At 41.7% G+C, this 21185-nt stretch overlaps 1 protein-coding gene across 6 annotated transcripts in view; it reads left to right on the top strand.

Annotated features, from left to right (window-relative positions):
- Positions 1–12877: 12877 nt before the first annotated feature.
- PECAM1 (platelet and endothelial cell adhesion molecule 1) overlaps positions 12878–21185 on the top strand; it is a 39561-nt gene continuing 31253 nt past the window's right edge. For 3 of the 6 annotated variants that reach the window (XM_033138860.1, XM_033138858.1, XM_033138854.1), the window contains exons 1-3: positions 12879–13195; positions 13315–13341; positions 19713–20006. In XM_033138860.1, coding sequence (XP_032994751.1) covers positions 13162–13195; positions 13315–13341; positions 19713–20006 — 355 coding nt within the window. In that variant the 5' untranslated portion in view covers positions 12879–13161. Of the gene's footprint in view, positions 13196–13314; positions 13342–19712; positions 20007–21185 lie in introns of all 6 variants that reach the window. The other 3 variants (XM_033138859.1, XM_033138857.1, XM_033138855.1) reach the window with 2 other exon arrangements.

The following is a 21185-nucleotide window of genomic DNA, read 5'->3' as shown; positions in this document are numbered from 1 at the left end:
GGTTTTTAAAACAATTTAAATGAGATATAAGTAACTGAAATAAAGTAGAATTGTTGCACTAAAAAGAATTATTGCACATGCGCCCAGGCTAAGATGATTTACATATAGTTGAACTTACCATCTATTCTAGTATAGCATCATTTTGAATCTCACTACTGTAAGTTGAAGGAGAAACTTACCTTTTTGATCAACCTTCTTATCACCCCTGTGATCCAGGTTGGGTAGACATGAATGAGCTGAAAGAAGAAAAAACACCTTGAATGAGGTTAATCAAATGGGCAGCATTGTAGAAATAGGCATATTGTAGAAATATTTCATACCATATACTAAAGGGAGACACACAAACACTAAGCACTTCAGCATTTTTAACAAGAATGGAGAAGTGGTTTAGTTTTCATCTGCAAAGCTGTGGTTCTGCTAAATAAGTATTGTCTGAATAACGTTGAGCAATAAATGTGAGGAAGTTGATTTAGGGGAAATAGATTTCTGTTTGCTGAAAGAAATAAAAAAGTCTTGACATTTATCTTGTGTTCAGATTCAAGCATGATCGTTCTGATGATCAAACATACGTACTATCTAGTGAGTTGGGAGGAATCTCAGACTGTGATGTACTGTATAAATTATCTGAGAAACATCAGCCTCTGATGCAAACTGCATTGCTTCACCCACACAGCCCTTTGCAGCTTGAGTTGCTGGCTCAGACAGCTATTTTGCATGTATGTGGAAGGGGGAAGCTGGACTGTAGTGCAGCTGGAAGAAAAGGAGAACAGAAGAGAAAGGGTAGGAAATGACGTTTTGCTTAGAAAACGACTTTCAAGACAGCACAAGCACTTGGGTGTTGTACAGGCATCCCTGTTGTGGGAGCCCGTCTCCTCCCAAGTAAGACTGGTGCCCACTGGCTTGAGTTTACGACACCAGTCAAAGGTGCTAAAGACTTATGTATTTGTCCGCGCCATTGGGTGAATAGGATTAATTCTTCTCGTTGGTATTGTGTATATCATTAGAGGAGCACAGCCACTGCTGAACCACAGCCAGCCCATTTCGGTCAGCCACAGAATCGAGAGTGAAGGAGAAACTGCCTTTGCTCATTAGCAGTGAAAGTCTATGGGAGGAAAGGGTCTGACCAGCTGCACTGAACTGCCCACTAGATGGTGCCATTATGCAATGCAGTGGATTTAAAATGACCATTTTAGCACACACAAAAGGATATGCAGGTAATTTTGTGTTCTTTCGGCATTGCTATTTCTGGCGGATATTTTCGTCTCCTCAAAGAGGTGTGGTCTTAAAGGCATTTGGTTGGGTGCAGTATGGACAGCGTGCAGAACTATATGAACCTTTTGGTCTGATTCAGCAAGGCTCTTCTTAGTTCCTAAGGCAAGCTGATAAAACATTAGCCTCTAGTACCCTCTAGTAGGCCTAATACATACAATGATATACACTGACAACAAACCGGCGTGGAATCTACACACACATAAAAAAAACGCTGCAAAAATGCTTTTTTAAAAAAAAAACTTTCGAAAAATAGATTGAATTTGCCATAGCTCACCATCGCCATCTAGTGTCACATTTGTAATATTGCACTTTACAACACACAACACTAGGGAGTTAAGTGTAGACATAGTCCTCTATCTTAGAAACCAATGGGACTTTGAAGTGCTTTAACTTTGGCTGGATTCCACCTGAAATATTTCAGATAAGTTAGGTAGTGAATGGCAAGTGCGGGATACTAATGTAGATAAATTTATTATATTCAAATTGATTTATTAGTAAAGCTAGCCCTGAATCTAAGCATTTTATAGCCTTATCGTGGAACCTGGGGGCGGGGTACTTTGTGATTTGAAAGCGAGAAATGTGTCCTTTTTCCTTTCCTTCCTCCTGCAACATCCCTGTATACTGCAAGGTTTTTAAAAATCTTCCAAATCCTCAAAGACAAAACTTTTAGGGGCTTGAGCAAGCTAGTTTCCTATTCTCTTTTCCACCCCATCAGCTCCATTCTTCTTTTTTGCCCCTCAACATTCTCCACAGACATGAATAGGTTTAGCAGGCACTTAAGCTGTTCCTCCATGTCTTCTGCATACCTCCTGAGTTCCCTAGATACCACTATCTCCTCCATTTAATTTCCAATCTGACAGGCACTCCAACAACCAAGTTCACAATTAAAAGGAATGATGATTCATATGCCATCCTAGCCATTACGTCTTGACCTTCAGCATCTTTAGTTTCCTCACATCACAAAATTGGTCTTGGTTCAGTCTAAACAAAAACAATCATCTGACAAGACAATGAATGGATGAGCAACAGGCTTCATGAGCCCCCTTCCCCTTGACCGCAGGTCATGGGATTGGTAATAGGAAAAAGTTTACTGTACATTGTTACGATACCGAGTTTTGTAGTGATGCAGCTGATAACGTATTTTATAGACCCTTTTCACCAGTATATGCAATTAACAGCCACCAGATGGCACAAAAGGTGTCTGTTTTTTCCCTTTCCTTTCAGCACCATTACATTGTGGGTTATTTCCTCAAACCACCTCTGTACATTTTTATACCATATGTCTACTTCAAAACCCTATAGATTGTGCCACATTTGAGCAATAGATAGTTTCACCGCAGCAAGCAAAAATATCAGGAGATGTTTTGTCTCAACAGACTTATTAGGCCCCATTGGACTTCCTAGTCTTAACAGACATATGGGCAAGCTTTTAAAATGCATTAACCCAATCATAGAAGCCTGTTAGAGCCGTGGACAAATTCTATACCTTTAAAGTAACAGAAAGGAAGGAAGGAAGACTACTCCAAGAGAGAAGTATAATTATTTTATGGCCATCACTGAGACTTTTGATGAGCTATTTAAAACCTAAAATAGTGGCATGTTTCTAGCCAGCATGTTTATGAAAGAAAATTTCTATTATTGTGTGCTTTTCTATTTATATTATTCTGGGTGTTTTTTTTTATCATTGTGTGGTTTTGCCAAACAAGTGGCAGGTTGTACACCGCCCTTCCCCAGCTATTTAAAAGCCCCCAATTTAATTTCTTGATTTGAAGGTTATGACTTTGAGCCCCAAGATTCTTGTTTAAGGAACTTCAGTTGTTGTTGTTGTTATTGTTTGTTGTTTATTGATGCAAACAAGAATACAACAATGGAGACGATAATACAAAGGTTTTGGATCTTAGCCAGGACAAAGTGATATACCAATTAATGTCCACTGCTAAAACACAAAAAATACTGGTAGATGTTCCCCTTATGTTTCTGCACCCATGAAGGAAACTGAATAAGCAACAGCACATTAAACACCAGTGTTGATTATGCTAATGTTGACTGATGCATTATGATTTCAATTTACCTGTATTAGTCACCTAATGCACCATACCTCTGGGCAATGTAAATAATACAACAGCTATCAGATGTAACAATAAAACAATATTCCCTGGCCCACACAGAGAGAAGGAGCTGTAAGCATGATTATCACAATCCCTCAAAAGCCTGGGAAAAGAGATTTGTTCGAACCTATCACTGAAAGGATGTTAATGTTGGCAGCAGTCAGGCTTCACTGGGGAGAGCATTCCATCACTGCAGTGCTGGAGTGGTGAAGGTCAAAACTGAAAAAGTCGTCTTTGTTGTTGCCACCCTCCAAACCACTCTCAGAGGGGGCACCTGGAGAAGGGCCTCTAATTGATTGATTGATTGATTGATTGATTATTCTATACCTCTTAATATATTTTAAAATATCTCAGCGGTGTACAGAAAACCGAAGCGACAACAGGCAACTTAAACAAAGCATGACAAAAAAAATACACAGCTACATAAAAACATGCTACATTCTTGTATACAAATATATAAAAAGCAATATCAATTCATGTTGCTTCTTACACTCCCTTCCTCTCAGCCTCTGTGTTCTCACCCAGGGTCCAAACAAACTCTCTGCGCCAATTATTTTTATTGATTTTCCATAATTTTCAACAAATTGTCACCAAATTAATACAAATTCTATACAAATTTAAAAGTTGACCCCCTCCCCGATTTCCCATCTATTTTCCTCTCCCCTTTGCTGCTCCCAGTAAAATAACTTTTCCAAGTATCATTTCAAAATACATTCATCCTTTCTTCCTACACATCACCTGCTCAATTACCAATTTCTGTCATGGCTTTTATACATTGTTACAGCCTCTCCTGAAAACAGTTGAGCTGAGTAAATCCTCTTTTGTCTATAGTAGTCATTCATCAATTTTGAAACTTTTCCTTCTGATACCTCTTGAGTAACACTTTGCCTGAGAAAAACAGATCTTGCTTCCTCCCAGACAACATACAGTCTTACCTTGGTTCTCAAACGCCTTGGTATGGATAGGTTTTTGCTCCTGAAGGCTGAAAACCTGGAAGTGAGTGTTCTGGTTTTCGAATGTTCTTTGGAAGCTGAACGTCTGATGCACCTTCCATGGCTTTGGATTGAGTGCAGGAAGCTCCTGCAGCCAATCGGAAGCCGCGCCTTGGTTTTTGAATGTTTTTGGAAGTCGAACAGACTTCCGGAACAGATTACGTTTGAGAACCAAGGTACGACTGTACACACATTAGGGACAAACAAACTTTCAGCTCACCCATAAGTCACACAACAAAAAGAGTTCCTGAAAATCATAGACATCACCCTAGTCTCTCATTCTTGACTTGCTTTTTATGGACAGAACCAAGGTGAATGGTACTTCCTCAGGCTGCCCACATTTATGTCCCATTCAGCTGCACTCTGCACCCCCAGTTCCAGGTACAGCAGGTTTCCCATGGGGTCTAAAGGATCAGCAAAGCCTTCCCCCTCCCTCCACTCACAGCTCTTTCTTCACCCTCTGTCCTCTCCTCCTCCTGCTGCTGCTTTGGTCTGATTCAGCGGGATAATGGATGCAAGATCTAGGTATGGTCTGGTTCAACTTGGAAGAGGCTTATCGGATGAAGCATTCCATTAGATTGTGGAGTCCTGAGCCAGGTAATATTTTGTAGGTTAAAATCAGTGCTTTCAATTGAATGCAGAAATGTATAGGCAGCTAGTACAACTGTGTCAGAACTGTGTCAAACCACTTTGCTTAGCAGTCTGGCTTCCACATTCTGTATGAGCTGCAGTTTCTGAGTCATCCTCAGAGGCAGCCCCACACATAGCACATTGCAGTAATCCAGTCTAGAGGTTACTAGAGCATAGATTACTGGAGCCAGGATATTCCTGTCTAGATAAGAGCATAGCTGGGCTACCAGCCTTAGCTGGTAGCAGGCACTCGAGTGCTTCTGTGACCACTGTGCCTTCAGTAGCAGTAGAGAACCCTCAAGCACAATCCAGCCAAAACCAAGCATTTTCAAAGACCAATGATTTAAAACATGGTGATAAAGACATGCTTGAAACATTCTAGGTAAAACTGGACTTAAAAGTGTTGCATCTCATCCTTTGGCTGCATCAAAGTCACACAGACTGATCTAAACGACAACGTTGCTGACCGATGAAGTCCCCACTGCTGTTCTAGTCACAACATCCAACTAACAATGGCCCTGTGGTTGGTAGAAGGGCTGCATACAGAACCCGTATGACACAGGCTTCCAAAGAGAAAGATTAAACTCCTGCTGTGGCACCAGGTTTTCCACACCCAGAGAACACTGGGCAGTTTGTATGCAGCATATTTGTACCGGATCCGGAGTTAGCGAGAGGAATAAGCATGCTGGAAGGCAGCCACGTAGATAAGGAAGAACGGACACTGCTTCTGCAAGTTCACAGAAGATAAGCATTATGACCTGGCCCAGTGGGAAACAGGAGCTATTGACTTCACTCTCATACTTTGGAAGATCCAAGTATGGCCTCTGCAAGACTGAATGTATGTCGCTGATAATGAAGACGAAGGCTATCAGTATCTGCTAGCCATGATGGCAATATTTTATCTCCAGTGTCAGAGGCAGTGTGCCTCTGAATACTAGTTGCTATACAACAGGGGTCAGCAAACGTTTTCAGCAGGGGGCCGGGCCACTGTCCCTCAGACCTTGTTGGGGGCCGGACTATATTTTTTGGGGGGGGAAATGAAGATTGGAAGCCCAGCACTGGGTGAGGTGGGGGGGGGGTGGAAGGGTGGTGGAGGTAAAGGGTGGTAGAGGGGTGAGAAGGAATGTAAAATGTTATTTATAGGCATAACCAATTTTCTTCTACACAATGTATGGGGGAATGTATGTATGTATGTGTGTATGTATGTATGTATATTTGTATGTGTCTATTAGTATGCTTTAATATTATATTTTTCAATAATTTAAAAAAAAAACACGAGGCAGGCCCCACAAATAACCCAGAGATGCATTTTAAATAAAAGGACACATTCTACTCATGTAAAAATGTGCTGATTCCCGGACTGTCTGTGGGTCAGATTTAGAAGGTGATTGGGCTGCATCTGGCCCCCAGGCCTTAGTTTGGGGACCCCTGCTATACAAGATCAGGAGTGCAGAGAGTCCTGTTGCACTTACGTTCTGCTTTCTGACTTCCCATAGATACCTGGTTGGCTACAGGAAGGACAGGATGCTGGACTAGATGAGCCTCTTATTGTGGTCCTTAGAATGATTTTAGACGGGGAAAGTATACACAAGAGGAGTAAAACTCGAGACTCTTACTTTACAGAACGAAACTTCAACCACAGTCAGAGGATCAGAGAGAAGGGAGACCTTTGTTATTTCAAAGGATGTGGGTAATGCATGCCCCATTAGTCCACCTCAGGCATGGGACTATCCTAGCTATGATACTGCATGTGCCATGAGCCTTCCTCATGAGTAAAAGGGCAATTAGTGAACATGGAATAGTTAGGCTAATCCATGTAAGTTAAGTAAAATATTGGACAGTGAAACAAATGTATTTGGCAGAAACTGAGCTGCAGAAGAACAGGTGGATAGAGGCAGGAATAGAAATCATTTTTTAATATTCCTAGTGATGAACCACCTGTAGTTACTAGGCAAAGCGAGTCCTCTGTTACTCTTTATTATAAGCGCAAAACAGTTTACAAAAGAGAAAAGCCTTGAGCTCAGTTACTTTACCAGCGCAGGGATAACAAAGGTAAAAAGCAAGGATGCTGAAGTTTTGCTGCTCTTCTTCACCTCTAGTCTCTTACAGCTCTGCCCCCTAGAAACAGGTTCTGGAGACAAGTGATCCTGTACAGGAGGTTCAGAAGCTGATTTGCATTGCAGTGGGGTTGCTGAGCAGGACAAAGTCGAAAGAAGCAAGCTCTGCCAACATACTTCTAGCTGGTTCCACAGCATCATCATTCTCCTCCCTCCCTGGCTGGAACTCTGGGCGCTCAACTCTTCATGGGGTGCCTCTAAAGGCAGCTTATTGTGACTTTCCATTTGTGGAAGTTGTACAGGATCTACAAAATGTCATCCTTATCGAAAACACCATCCGATCTCCCTCCCACCCTTTTGATCCAGTATTTACCATTTCAGTGTTGTGAGGACAATGCCAGGTGGAAGTGACCATGATCTCCAGCCATGGTCTGGAGCAGACATGTTAAAGGTGACAGATCAGGAATCCTTGTTAACAGCACAACTCTCCCTGCCGGATCTCATTCAGGCTTCCAGCTGATGATTCGTACTCAATTGTTTTCACGCAGCAGGTTAGTGGCTTTGGGGAAACTGGCATTCCTCAATCTGTATTGTTTTTAAATACTTTTCATTCTTGTGCTTGTTACCAGTGGGGAAAAGTTACAGATTTTGGTTCTTCATGCTTGAAGTGAAGTGTCATTGCAAGAGATAATTGTATGCTCCTTGTATGTATTTCCCATTCTTTCTGGTGTCTGCGACATTAAGATCAGTTCCAGATTTTCCCACTCTTTTTTTGCCTGGAGTGGGAGAAAAGTGGGAATTTTACAGATTAAAATCTACACCTATTCTGTGTTATTCAATACTTGTTGTATAGAAGGATTGGTTTAGTTTTCTTATTTGAGCAATTTTTAAATAGTTCAGAACTACATACAGAATTGACATTTTATTTATTATATTTATACCCCACCTCCAAAGAACTCAAAATAGTATAACAACTACTTTATATATAAAGTAAATTAATATATTATATAGTAAATTAATATAGTAAATTATATATAAATACAATAAATATAACAACAACAACAACAACAACAACAACAACCTATTTCGCCATTTTTTTGTCACAACAACCCTGTGAAGTAGACTAAGCTGAGAGATAGTGACTGGCCCCAGATCACTCAGTGAGATATATAGCTAAGTGGAAATTTGGATGACCACTAGTTAAACACTCTAAGCCAGGGGAAGCCAATGTGGTGCCCTCCATATGTTGTTGAACTATTTTAGCTATGGGCTTATCCACACTTACCTATTGCCCTGCTTTTCCAGGCACAGGTCCACTCTTGTGTGCCTGAATGCCCCCTTGTTTTGCTCTTGAGTGGATTGCCATTTGCTCTGAATGAACTTTAAAGAGCAGATTTTCGTGGGGAAAGCTCGGGGGGGGGAAGGGTGTTCAGACACAGAGCTTTAAAGCGTGAACCATGCTTGGAAAGCATGGAGGGAAAGGTAAGTGTGCATAAGCCCTATGCCAGTTGTGGATAATGAGATTTGGAGTCCAGCAGCCTCTGGAAAGCACCATGTTGGCTAGGTAAAGGTAAAGGTACCCCTGACCGTTAGGTCCAGTTACGGATGACTCTGGGGTTGCGCACTCATCTCACTCTATAGGCCAAGGGAGCTGGCGTTTGTCCGCATACAGTTTTCCCAGGTCATGTGGCCAGCATGACTAAGCCGCTTCTGGTGAACCAGAGCAGTGCATGGAAATGCCATTTACCTTCCCGCCGGAGCGGTACTTATTTATCTACTTGCACTTGACATGCTTTTGAACTGCTAGGTGGGCAGGAACTGGGACCGAACAACAGGAGCTCACCCTGTTGCGGGGATTCGAACTGCCAACCTTCCGATTGGCAAGCCCTAGGCTCTGTGGTTTAGCCCACAGTGCCACCTGCGTCCATGTTTGCTACCCCTGCTCTAACCACTGTATGGCGCTCTCTCCCTCTGCCCCTGAGTGGGGGTGGTCTGTGTCTGCTCCTTTACTTCTGCCTCACTGCGTAGAGGTAGAATGGCATGTGGCCAGTGTTTCAAAGCTGTGTGATAAGTATATTTAAAGAAAATCAGGATAAGGAACAAACATCGAGCTAACAAGCCTCCAAAAGTTGCTTCCTGGCCATTTATTGCTATGGCTACTGTGTTATTTTTTTATTGTAAAATTGTGACTAGGGTACTTTGCTAGACCTTCATTACCCATAATATTTCCTTCCTGCTTCCTGTTGCAAAATGCCACAGAAATGTGTGTAACAGAAAGACTCTAGCACAGATTATACCTGAACTTATGGATTTGGGAAGAACACTTCCCACCGAACACAAGAGAAACAAAGGACGCTTTATGTAAACACGGAAGGCTATGAGAACAAAGGCCATGCTTTGTGAGACTTCCTTGATTTATACTGCCAAGGGCTAATGTACATTGCAGCTTAAAACTATATTGATGTTTCAACTGTTAATGAGGTGCCTTTTGAGTTTGTAGCCCATTCTTTTCTCTTTCTCCAAAGTTTACTTATTAACCACCTTCTCTTGAACTAAGAAGCAAGAGTATTTTTGTAGGGTGGGTCGAACGGGTATCTTGAGGCCTTCTGGATTTAGTGAGTTGTATGCCAGGGGCGTAGCAAGGTAAATTGGTACCCGGGGGCAAAAAAATTTTTTGTCACCCCCCCCCCAGAGGCGTAAGAAGGTCAGGTGGTACCCGGTATGGAAAATTTCTTGTCACCACCCCCTCCATTGATTCCCCACCCTGCAAAAATGGTTTTACGTTATTTCATATTTTCTTACAAAGGAATAATAACAAGTAATAATAATAATAAAAAACTTTTATTTATATCCCGCCCTCCCTGGCCGAAGTCGGGCTCAGGGTGGCTAACATCAGATACATAACATTGGTATAAAATCAAACAATAATTAAATTACCTCCTAAAAACATCTCAAAAATCAAATTAAAGTCTAATTAGATGACTTTCCACAGGGTTAGGGTTGGGAACAGTAAGTGCTCCACTGAACTGAAATTTCAGCCTTCACAACATAGGAAAACAGCCAAGCAAACAGCTATTTTGGTGGAGGAGGTCAAGATATTTACTGATATGCATGAAATTTCATATATAGCTATATAATCCCTAGTATAGTAAGATAAAACCTTTGGAGCAGACATTTAAAAAAAAAGTTTTTTATGAACCACCCTGGTAGGGCAAAATTGTTCCTTGATAATTTGTCACCCCCTCCATTATGGAACATGGGGCGGATCGCCCCCTGCGCCCCCCTTGCTACGCCCCTGTTGTATGCATCTAGGCATCTGTATTTTTATCCTATGCTAACCACTGTGAATATATATATATATAATTTGAAACACACATGCCACCACCAGGTTCTTCTGCAAAAGCTATTATATAATTCTATGTCTCTAATTCTGGCTTGCTGTGACATCGGAGCCCGAATTTTTGGATACTTTCCTCCATGTGAACCATGAGCGGTAAGTCAAGAATGTAGCTAGGCTTCCACTTGTGGTTTGTTTGTAGACAAATGAAGTACGAGCCTGAGTTCACTTGTCACAAGACAAGTTAAAGTCAGGCTTGGTTTTTCCCCTGACCTAGCACAATCAGGAGGAGAGAGGAACCAAACACTTACGGTACATATGTTTAAAGTTGGATGCAAACTAGGCTCAAGGGGCGGAGGAACCAGAGACCAAATTGCAAACATGCGCTGGTTATGGAGAAAGCTAGAGAGTTCCAGAAAAACATCTACTTCTGCTTCATTGACTACGCAAAAGCATTTGACTGCGTCGACCACAGCAAACTAGGGCAAGTTCTTGATCTTGATGGAGTGCCTGATCACCTCATCTGTCTCCTAAGAAATCTCTATGTGGGACAAGAAGCTATAGTTAGAACTGGATATGGAATAACTGATTGGTTCAAAATTGGGAAAGGAGTATGACAAGGCTGTATATTGTCTCCCTGGTTATTTAACTTATATGCAGAATTCATCGTGTGAAAAGCTGGACTGGATGAATCCCAAACCTGAATTAAGATTGCTGGAAGAAATACAGTATCAACAATCTCAGATATGGTGATGACACAACCTTGATGGCAGAAAGTGAGGAGGAATTAAAGAACCTTTTAATGAGGGTGAAAGAGGAGAGCGCAAAATATGGTCTGAAGCTCAACATAAAAAAACTAAGATCATGGTCACTGGTCCCATCACCTCCTGGCAAATAGAAGGGGAAGAAATGGAGGCAGTGAGAGATTTTACTTTATTGGGTTCCATGATCACTGCAGATGGTGACAGCAGTCATGAAATTAAAAGACGCCTGCTTCTTGGGAGAAAAGCAATGACAAACCTAGACAGCATCTTAAAAAGCAGAGACATCACCTTGCCAACAAAGGTCCGTATAGTTAAAGCTATGGTTTTCCCAGTAGTGATGTATGGAAGTGAGAGCTGGACCATAAAGAAGGCTGACCAGCAAAGAATTGATGCTTTTGAATTATGGTGCTGGAGGAGACTCTTGAGAGTCCCATGGGCTGCAAGAAGATCAAACCTATCCATTCTGAAGGAAATCAGCCCTGAGTGCTCACTGGAAGGACAGATCCTGAAGCTGAGGCTCCAGTACTTTGGCCACCTCATGAGAAGAGAAGACTCCCTGGAAAATACCCTGATGTTGGGAAAGATGGAGGGCACAAGGAGAAGGGGACAACAGAGATGGTTGGACAGTGTTCTCGAAGCTACTAACATGAGTTTGACCAAACTGTGGGAGGCAGTGGAAGACAGGAGTGCCTGGCGTGCTCTGGTCCATGGGGTCATGACTAAACAACTAAACAACAACAAGTGGTAAGATGTTCCAGGGTAGCACTTTCTCGGTTTGCTTTGCTTTTGAGAGCACAGGAGACCAATGTTGCTTTTAAAAATATTGATTTCTTCCCCATCCCACCTGTTCTGTAGTTTTAAGGATTTATCCCAGTGACCCATAAAATAGAACACATATCTCTTATGTGTGATCTCTTATTTTTATCTCCTCTTCCCCTTCTGTCTTTTTTGTGTCTTAGTTTCATTCAAATAGGGTAGATTTGGGAGACAGCTCATGAATTTGAGGAGGCTGAGTATAAACTTTGCACGCAGACGTTGCAAATGGTCGTGAAGTAACCAGGGAGTGATAGTACACAAACTCCAATTAGCAGAGCCTGTGGAAAAACTGACTTCAGCTAAAACAAACATGTCTTGATCCAGGCCATATGTTGGGTGTGGGAGAGAGTGTGGAGGGAAACAAAAGATACTGGGATTTCCACTTGCTAAGCTTAACATTTTTGAAACCCTATGCACTCTTCTTTTAGGACATAGCAAATTGCTGGTGTTCCTTTCAATTTGTACGAATTCACACTAAAAACAACAACACATTGCACATTGTCATTATTTAATTTCTAAAAGTTACAGCAAAAAGTGTCCTTAGCATCACTGTTGAAAGCACCCTTGGTTATTTCTCCCCACAAAGTTCCACCCCGTTTCATGTAACAACTGGCCTCAAAAACAGCATATTTGGCTGAGCTATATGTAACATCTAAGAAAACTTCATACAATACTGTATACAGTATATAACATGAGTTAAAATGTATCCAGTGTATTATTCCTTGGGAAATGAAATGAAATAAAAAGAACATTGCTAACTTTAAACAGTTGAAGAGTGATTGTAAACTAATGAACAGAGTCACCGGAAAAATGTCACTGGTACTTCTTGTTTTCTATATACCTTAAGAAACTGAACAAAGCAAATGCGTTCACTGACTCCCTCAGGAAAAGGCCTGTCATTTCCTGAGCAGTAATCTGCCTGTTTGCAGCAGAGAGATCCTCATTGTTTGCCACTTCCAGTTTCCAGTAATGGGAATGATTACTTGTCCAGTATCTAGCCAGTTGGTGTTGGGGTCCTGGAAAACATAGCTGCTCACTTCTACGGTGAAGCTGCACTGCCAGACTTTTACTTTCAGAAAATAAACTGAAAGTTCTTCACAACTGAAGGTCCTTGAAGGAGGGAGCTACCAGAACTAATGACAATTTCTTCATTCTGGAGTCTCATGTCTGCTTTCCAATGACGAGATGCATTGTGTTTTGCTGCTGATCTTCTTGCATTGTAAGTTAAGGGCTGAACATCTCGATTTTTTTGTAAAAAAAAAAAAAAAAAAAAACAACCCCAAACCCTCACTTTTATACTTTTTTTTTATTTTTACAATGTTCCTTTTGCTTTTCTAGGCTGCACGCTGAAAGCGCAAAGTAATGGTAAGTCTCCAACTTTTAAAATTTTATGTTTTTGCAGTCTAAAGACTTATGGGGTTATTGGGGTTAAGTAGAGAAAAATTGGTTACTTACTCTAGTTTTGTATGTATGTAACAGAAACTTTGTTCCGGTAGAAGTTCAAATGAGTTCTGTGAATTTTTCGACAGCATGCATAGAATTATATATGCTTCTTTCTTCCTATCTAATTTATGGGTATGTGATATCTGCTGATTGAGGTCACATATGATAATCCAAAATGGTCGGTGCAATTATCGGCCTGAATTGTAATACTTCACTGAAGGGGAACTTTAGCTGTATACCCAAGGCTGGCCCGAGACAGGTTCCTACTTGAGCCTAAGGACAAAATGCTGTGGCCCTCCACCCCACATACATAAATTGTTAGTAGGAGAAGCTGAATCTTACCTCAATGTTGGTGTTGCGGGCTGCGGCAGCATCCTCCAAACCTGCAACCACAAACTAAATAAAGGGTACCATTTTGTTATAGTTCAAAAAACTCCCTGCTGTGTTCTCTCTTTAACCTGTTCTCCATAAATCATCTCTCTCTCTCTGCTGCATCATACTCTTATCTTTTACCTCCTCTCTTTGAACTCTCCCCATCCTTGTCTCCCCAGTGCACATTCAAACTTTCATTATGCAGTGCACATCACCACAGGTCTGGACCTTATCTTTCCACTACTCCCCTTTTCTCTTTTTCACCACCTGAAGGACTTTCCGAGCCATGTGCCAGTTTCCCTTTACTTTTTTTGTCCTCTCTCCCCACCCCACTAATACTCCTTGCTGAATTCAGAAGGAGTAACTCAAAAACATGAATACTCCCAGCAGTTCACATACTGGTGCCGGTTGGCTGTTTGCAGCAGCTTGCAAATGATGCTACCAGTGGCCAACCTCACCGTAAATCCAAAGAGAAGGGGAGCAATGCAGATGATGTAACAATGCAGCAATTCCTTCCTTCCTCCTCCATGTTTGGTTGGCTTTGGAGAGCCCTATAGGGTAGCCATTTTCACCTCATCACGATAAAAAGAGGAAACATGTCACCCAAAGAAGAGGCAAAAGGAGGGAGCAGATTTATATAAAATATGCATAGAATCATATGTATAAATGCAATATATTTAGACATTTAAATAAATAGGATTTCAGCATTTATCGCCATAGTTGGGAAGACTGTGACCAGGTGACCTGTGTGCCTGCTCATTTTGCTGGCCAGGTGCTAAAACCCATGGTCACCCACAAGGAAGTCATTTAGAATTCCACCAGCAGGCCACTGGAAGTCAGGAAACGGTGGGCCTATGGGATGTGGGCCTGATTTAAGGCATTGCCTACAATGGCACCATCATCATTATGTCTTGTTCCAAAGGTTATCACAATGACACGCAAAATAACAGAGAACCATGCTGGTTATTAAAATACGAGCATACACAATAAAAAGCAGCTCCTAGCCTATTCAGTTTACCATCAATCCAGTGGGTCCCCTTTCAATTTTATTACAGTAGGTTGAAGTTAAACCTTGTGAGTGTTTGAGCTGCTAACAATGACAATAAATATATTTCAAAGGGAGTAAGATGGACACGGACACTGCATTATTTTGGCACCAGATTAAAATGCTTTTATTTGTCCAGGCTTTAAAAATGTAGCATATAGCCTTACCTGCTTAGATCAGTTGTTGTAGTTGTTGTTGTTGTGGTGGTGGTGGTTTTATGGTTTTATTGTGGTGTTTTGATTTTTTAAAATGTTGTATTGATATTAGGGTGGTTGTTTTTTTGTTCACCAACTTGCAGTTGGTGTGCAAAAGGTGCAGTTTAGACATTTTTCATTTTATGAATGGGGCAATGAGAGACATCCTTGGGGTATAATGTTCTGCACTCCCTCCAGCGAGGACTTTAGGTGTAAATATGTGTAGAATAAATCCTACTTCTTAAAGACGCTAACCTCTGCTGTGCCTCAATTTTCCCAATGCAAACACAACTGTGGGTGAGCTCCTGGAACCCCTTGAATTTTGCTGCTACTTGGCAAATTCTACTACCGGTAATTTTTTTGATTTAGATATTCAAATTAAATGAGAGCAGTCATTGATAGCTTTTGTCCCCTGAAATGAAGACTGAAATGACATGTAACAGCAGCCAACCTGTTCATTTAAACTTGGCCAGGCTCAATGACATAGAAAGAAGGAGGATTCAGGTTTTTAGAGAAGAGCTAAATCATTGTTGTGCCTACTACTGATTTTTATGGAACTGCAACTCCCTCCCCTACACACACATACCAAAGCACTTTTTTCTCAGCTGAGTACACTGCCTGGATGAGAGTCTACTTGGAAATGTGACGATCGGGAAACGCTTTGGGGAAGTAAACCAGAGTTTTATGACACATCCCACCTACCTACCCTTTTTGCTCTAAAATGTAGGTTCCCCCACCCCCGATTTATACTGTTACAAAAGTTTTGCATTGCTCAGTCAGTAGAGCATGAGACTCTTAATCTCAGGGTCGTGGTTTCGAGCCCCATGTTGGGCAAAAAAGATCCCTGCATTGCAGGGGGTTGGACAAGGTGACCCTCCAACTCTACAATTCTATGACCACCCCCAATCTCTGCCAAATGGTAGCAAAATTCTCAACCACCCTCTTCACTAGGTCTTGCTTTCCTCAACTATGGGCAAAACTAGGCTTTATTTCACCTGGGTCAAAGACCCAGTTTGGCACCCCCTGCACCCATTTGCATACACACACAGAGAGAGGGAGGCTGGGAGCCTCAATGGCACCCTTCTGGAGCTTCACCTGGGGCAAAACCCAGCTACCCCCCCAATAACTACAGCACTGCCTCAACTACTTATAATAATAATAATAATAATAATATAATAAATTTTTATTTATACCCCGCCCTTCCCCGCCAAGCCGGGCTCAGGGCGGCTAACACCAATAAAATCACAACAAAAACATAAAACAGTTCATTAAAATACAGATTAAAATACAATTTAAAATTAAATCTAAACAGCAGCCTCATTTTTAAGTAGCCCACCAATCACACCAAAAGAACGAAACATCAGGGTTAAACTGAAACCAACCCAAAGGCTAGGTAGAACAGCTCCGTCTTGCAGGCCCTGCGGAAAGATGCCAAATCCCGCAGGGCCCTGGTCTCTTGTGCCAGACTGTTCCACCAAGTCTCTGCTCTTGTTTTACTCAGACTTTTTCCTTGCAATTAGCCTTACCTAAGGTGCCTTCATCTTACAGCACTGCCTACTCCAGCACTGCCTTCCTTGATCCGATTTGTCTCCACTTCTAATCTTCCTTACATTCCTGGAGTACTTCTTACTTAGCTTCCAAGCTCTCAGCCTATCCATATTTCCTCACCGTTCCTAGGCCCTACATGTGTTTAAAATAGCTTTTAAAATTGTTTTATACCTTCTTGTTTCATGACAGGCCGGGCTCCTTTGGGAGGTAGGGTGGCATATAAATTTAATTAAAAAATAAATACAAGTTTTTAGTTCCAGGCAAACTAACAGCTTTCCCTTCTCTCAAAGACGTCAAAACCAAACATTATACAACTTTGTTCGTAGAATAAATGACATTAAGTATATTAGCTCAGCAAATTGCTATGTGCATGAGTGTGAAGGCTCTGAGACAAAAGACTCTGAGGCAGAGCCTTAATTTTGTAGATAAGGGAAGCAAGCTATTATCAGGCTGATCACAACCCCAGGGAGGAAATGTATCATTTTGTGGACCTGGTGCAGCCACTAGATAATCTGTTGATTAAGAATGAAATTTTATACCAGTTTTAGGCTGCAATCCTAAATACCCTTACTATGAAATAAGTCCCACTGAACATAGTGAGACTTACGGCACAATTTATGGGCAATCTACCGTACTATGGAGTATCTTAGCTCCCCCAACTCAGTTTTGCAAAGTTCAGTTGCTGACCACCCTTTTCAGGACACTCCTGCATGGCAGTTTATTATGAACTTGGTGCTGCTTGTGCTTTCACATTTTGTGCAGCAACCACAAAACATCATTCTCATCAAAATGCTTTCCCATATTATTTACAATTTCCCTGGAAAATCTGATAACTAAAAAAGCTTTGGAGAAATGGTGAATCTGGAATAAATAAATTTATTTGATCAATAAATTGCGAAAAGGTAGCATACCTGAGCAGCACTGAAGCTGGGATAAGCTCTCCCCTCAAAAACTGCTACACATTTTTGGAAGGTGAGGCCTTTCAGGTATTGGGAGAGAAAGCAAAATAGTGTCAGGAAGCACTGGGATACAGGAATCCACATGGCCGTTGTGAAAATCAGACGCAGGATCAGCAGTGTTGCCTGTTCTAGGAGTCCATTTGTTTCCATTGTGCACTGGTGTAAATTTGTGATTTATTTGTTAAATTATCACTGATATGCCAAAATGGCTTCCAACTACAAACTCAATGAAACATAATGAAAATGCAATAAATCAATATATTTAATATTAAAATTAATACAATGAAATACACAATAACAGTTCCATTGGGTTCTAAAATGCGCTAATAATAATAATAATAATAATAATAATAATAAACTTTATTGCAGCTATAAGCTCATACAACCCTTAACTAAAATATAAAATAAAGCAAAAATTTAAAAAGCATGGCAATTAAAACAAAACTTTAAAAAAAACAACACAAAACACAACACAACAGTTAAAACAATAACATCAAAAATTCAGTTACCGGAATGCTTGAACAAGGGTATTTTCAGGAGCCAGCAGACTGCAACACTGATGGGGTTTCTTCTTGTGTTTTTAATAAGTACTGTACTGCAAAATGTGTTCTCACTGAAAGGAAAGGAAACCCTGCAGTGCTTCTCCTAAACTTTCACCATCATCTTCTTCATCATCAAGGCTACTCTATAAGTCAGTGATATTTGTTATTGTCAAAAAGACTAACAATCATATGACTTTTTGCAGACATCTGAAGGAAGCCCAGTTTTGGATTTTGAAATATGTTTTCTGTTTGGATGTGTTCCTTTATACTTTGTACTTTATACTAGGCATAGGCAAATTTGGCCCTCCAGATGTTTTGGGACTACAATTCCCATCATCCCTGACCACTGGTCCTGTTAGCTAGGGATCATGGGAGTTGTAGTCCCAAAACTTCTGGAGGGCCGAGTTTGCCTATGCCTGCTTTATACTGACTGGAGCAACCCAGTCAGATGGGTGGGGGGGTACAAGATATTAATTGTTATTGTTATTGTTATTACTTAACTCCTTATACTGCTTTCTGCTCCTGCATAGAGGGTATGTGTACCAACCAATCGCATGCTGCTGCCCCAGCTATTTGGGGAAAGTTTGTTTCTCCTTTAGTCATCATAGACTTCATAAAGATAGCGAAATAACTTGGCACCTGGGGCAGCCTGAGAGGGGAGGAGGGAGCTTTTGACACCTATAATTCTCCACCCTAAGGTCCATGAATAATAATAGCTTAAGGGTCCCGGGCCCTAAGGAAGCCAGATTATCCTCCACCAGGGCCAGGGCTTTTTCAGTGATGGCTCCGACCTGATGCAATGCTCTGTCCCACGAGACTAGAGCCCTGCAGGACTTGATCACTTTCTGCAGGGCCTGTAAGACAGAGCTATTCCACCTGGCCTTCAATTTGAATTAGCCTGATCCTCCATTCCCTTTTCCCTTCCCTCTTCCATTGAAGAAACCCTTCTGGGACCCCACATTTAAACTCTTCCCTGGTCTCCTTGCTGGCCTTAGTAGGAGCAACTTGGCCAGTTGGCCCTGGTGATCACTTGATGTTTACTGAACTGCCCCCCCCCCAAATGACCCTGATTTTTTTTGAATTTTATTGACATGGATGCTACATTTATGTTGTATTTTATGCTATTTTTAAGCTGTTTTAAAAGTTGTTTTTAATTGGGAAGGGCGGGGTATAAATTATTATTATTATTATTATTATTATTATTATTATTATTATTATTACTATTATTATTCCAGTTCCACCCACTGCTTCTGCCACTGCTTCTGTTGGGATGGAAGAAGGTGTCGTTCTTTTGACTGGATGAGGAAAGCACTCCCTCTAAAACATCTGTCTAATGACTCTTTACTTGGGATTACTGCGTCCCATTGTGGACAGCATCACAGTTTAGAAAGATTTTGGCAAACTAGAATGTACCTAGAGGAGAGTCACAAGGATAGTGAGGCCTCTGAAGGTTGCACCTAGTGCTCTTCTTACTCAGTGTAGACCTATTGAAGTTAATGGACCCAAATTAGTCACGGGACTAATTGTATTTACAAGAGCCCTGGCAACAGGCACCATCTTAGAAGAGGCATTCTTCCTCCTCCTCTCTGCCAGCGGATTATAAATTGTCACTAACATTTCTCCTCCTTTCCAGTGTTCACCATCAATAGCGTGACACTCCGCGCTGCTCCATCTGTGGAAGTGAATAATGGAGAGTTGGTCACCCTCAACTGCTCCGCAGACATCAGCAAGAGCAAACAATTCCAGATGAATTATACTTTTTCATTTTTCAAGTATGGACTGCTTCTGGTCAATAGTTCATCAGAGCAAGAGTGGGCAGATTATACAATCCCAATGGCTAGATTTTCTGATTCTGGAGAGTATAGCTGTGCGTTGGATGTGGAGGGGAAAAAAAGGGTCAGTAGTACTGTGGCTGTTCAAGTACATGGTGAGTGCTTCGTATTCATCCCTCCTATGTTTTCTCTAATATGACTGTATGCTAAAATAGCACCATTGCTTATATCAGAAGTAGCTGACCTGTGGTCCTGGACAATCAACCCCAGCCAGAATGACCAATGGCCAGGAATGATGGGAGCTGTAGTTCAACCAGTTCTAGAGGACCACATGTTGGCCAAACCTGGTTAATACATATGACATATTGATCACTACATTCTTAATCTACCTTTGTGTAATTGATTCCTCTACCACTGATACCCTTTCCTTTGATTTCTCTGTTGGTGTCCCTCCCAATTATCTCCTTGGTCCTCTACTCTTTTTCTGTTTAGTTTCATTATATCGTCTCTTAGCATTAACATCATTTTTACTCAGCTGACCTTTAGCTCCCCCATCCTTGCTTCTTCTGTTATTTTCTCTCAGTTTCTCACCATCGTTTCTTCACGTCTTCCTGCAGTTTCTTCCTGGATGTCCTGTCACTGCTAAAAATTCAGTTTATAACTGGGTTTCACACCCCCTAATTTCTGCCTTGCTCTCAATTTGTCTCTCCCCCCTGCTCTCTCAACAACTGTGCTATTTCCCCCTTCTTTGCTTTTTTGTTTTTGTTTACACATATGTCCCTCCAGATGTTGTAGGACTACAAGTCCCATCCTCCTTGACCATTGGCCATGCTGACTAGGGCTGATGGGAGTTGAAGTTCCACAGCATATGGAGGACTATACTGGTTCCCTGCTCCTCATTTAAAGTATTTCTTATTTGCCTTTCAGTATTAAGTTTTTCCCCCCATCAAGGGACCTTCCAACAATAAAAGCATAATCAGTAATTACAAATAAAATCACAACAAAGAAAAGTCAATACCATTGAATACCATCAATAAAACAATAATAGCAGCAGCTACAGGGCCGTCTTACCCAAAGGCGTTAGGGGTGCGGGGCACCTGGCCGCCGGGCTCTCAAGGGCACCAGGCCGAGAGTCTGGGGCCCAAGAGTTGAGTCCAGGGAATGCCTGCCCATTGGTTTGAACGCCACAGCAGGCTCTTCTGCTGCGGGCAGTTCTGCGCCACGAGTTCGGGGGCAACCGAGCCAGTGAGATGCTGAGGCGGCCAGCCAGCTGCACCCTCCTGTGCGCCTGGGACTGGGCAACCTGGTGTGTGTGTGTGTGTGTGTGTGTGCCG

The sequence above is a fragment of the Lacerta agilis genome, chromosome 2 (assembly GCF_009819535.1).
Source record: "Lacerta agilis isolate rLacAgi1 chromosome 2, rLacAgi1.pri, whole genome shotgun sequence".
NCBI lineage: Eukaryota > Metazoa > Chordata > Lepidosauria > Squamata > Lacertidae > Lacerta > Lacerta agilis.
This window is presented reverse-complemented; position numbering and strand designations above follow the sequence as displayed.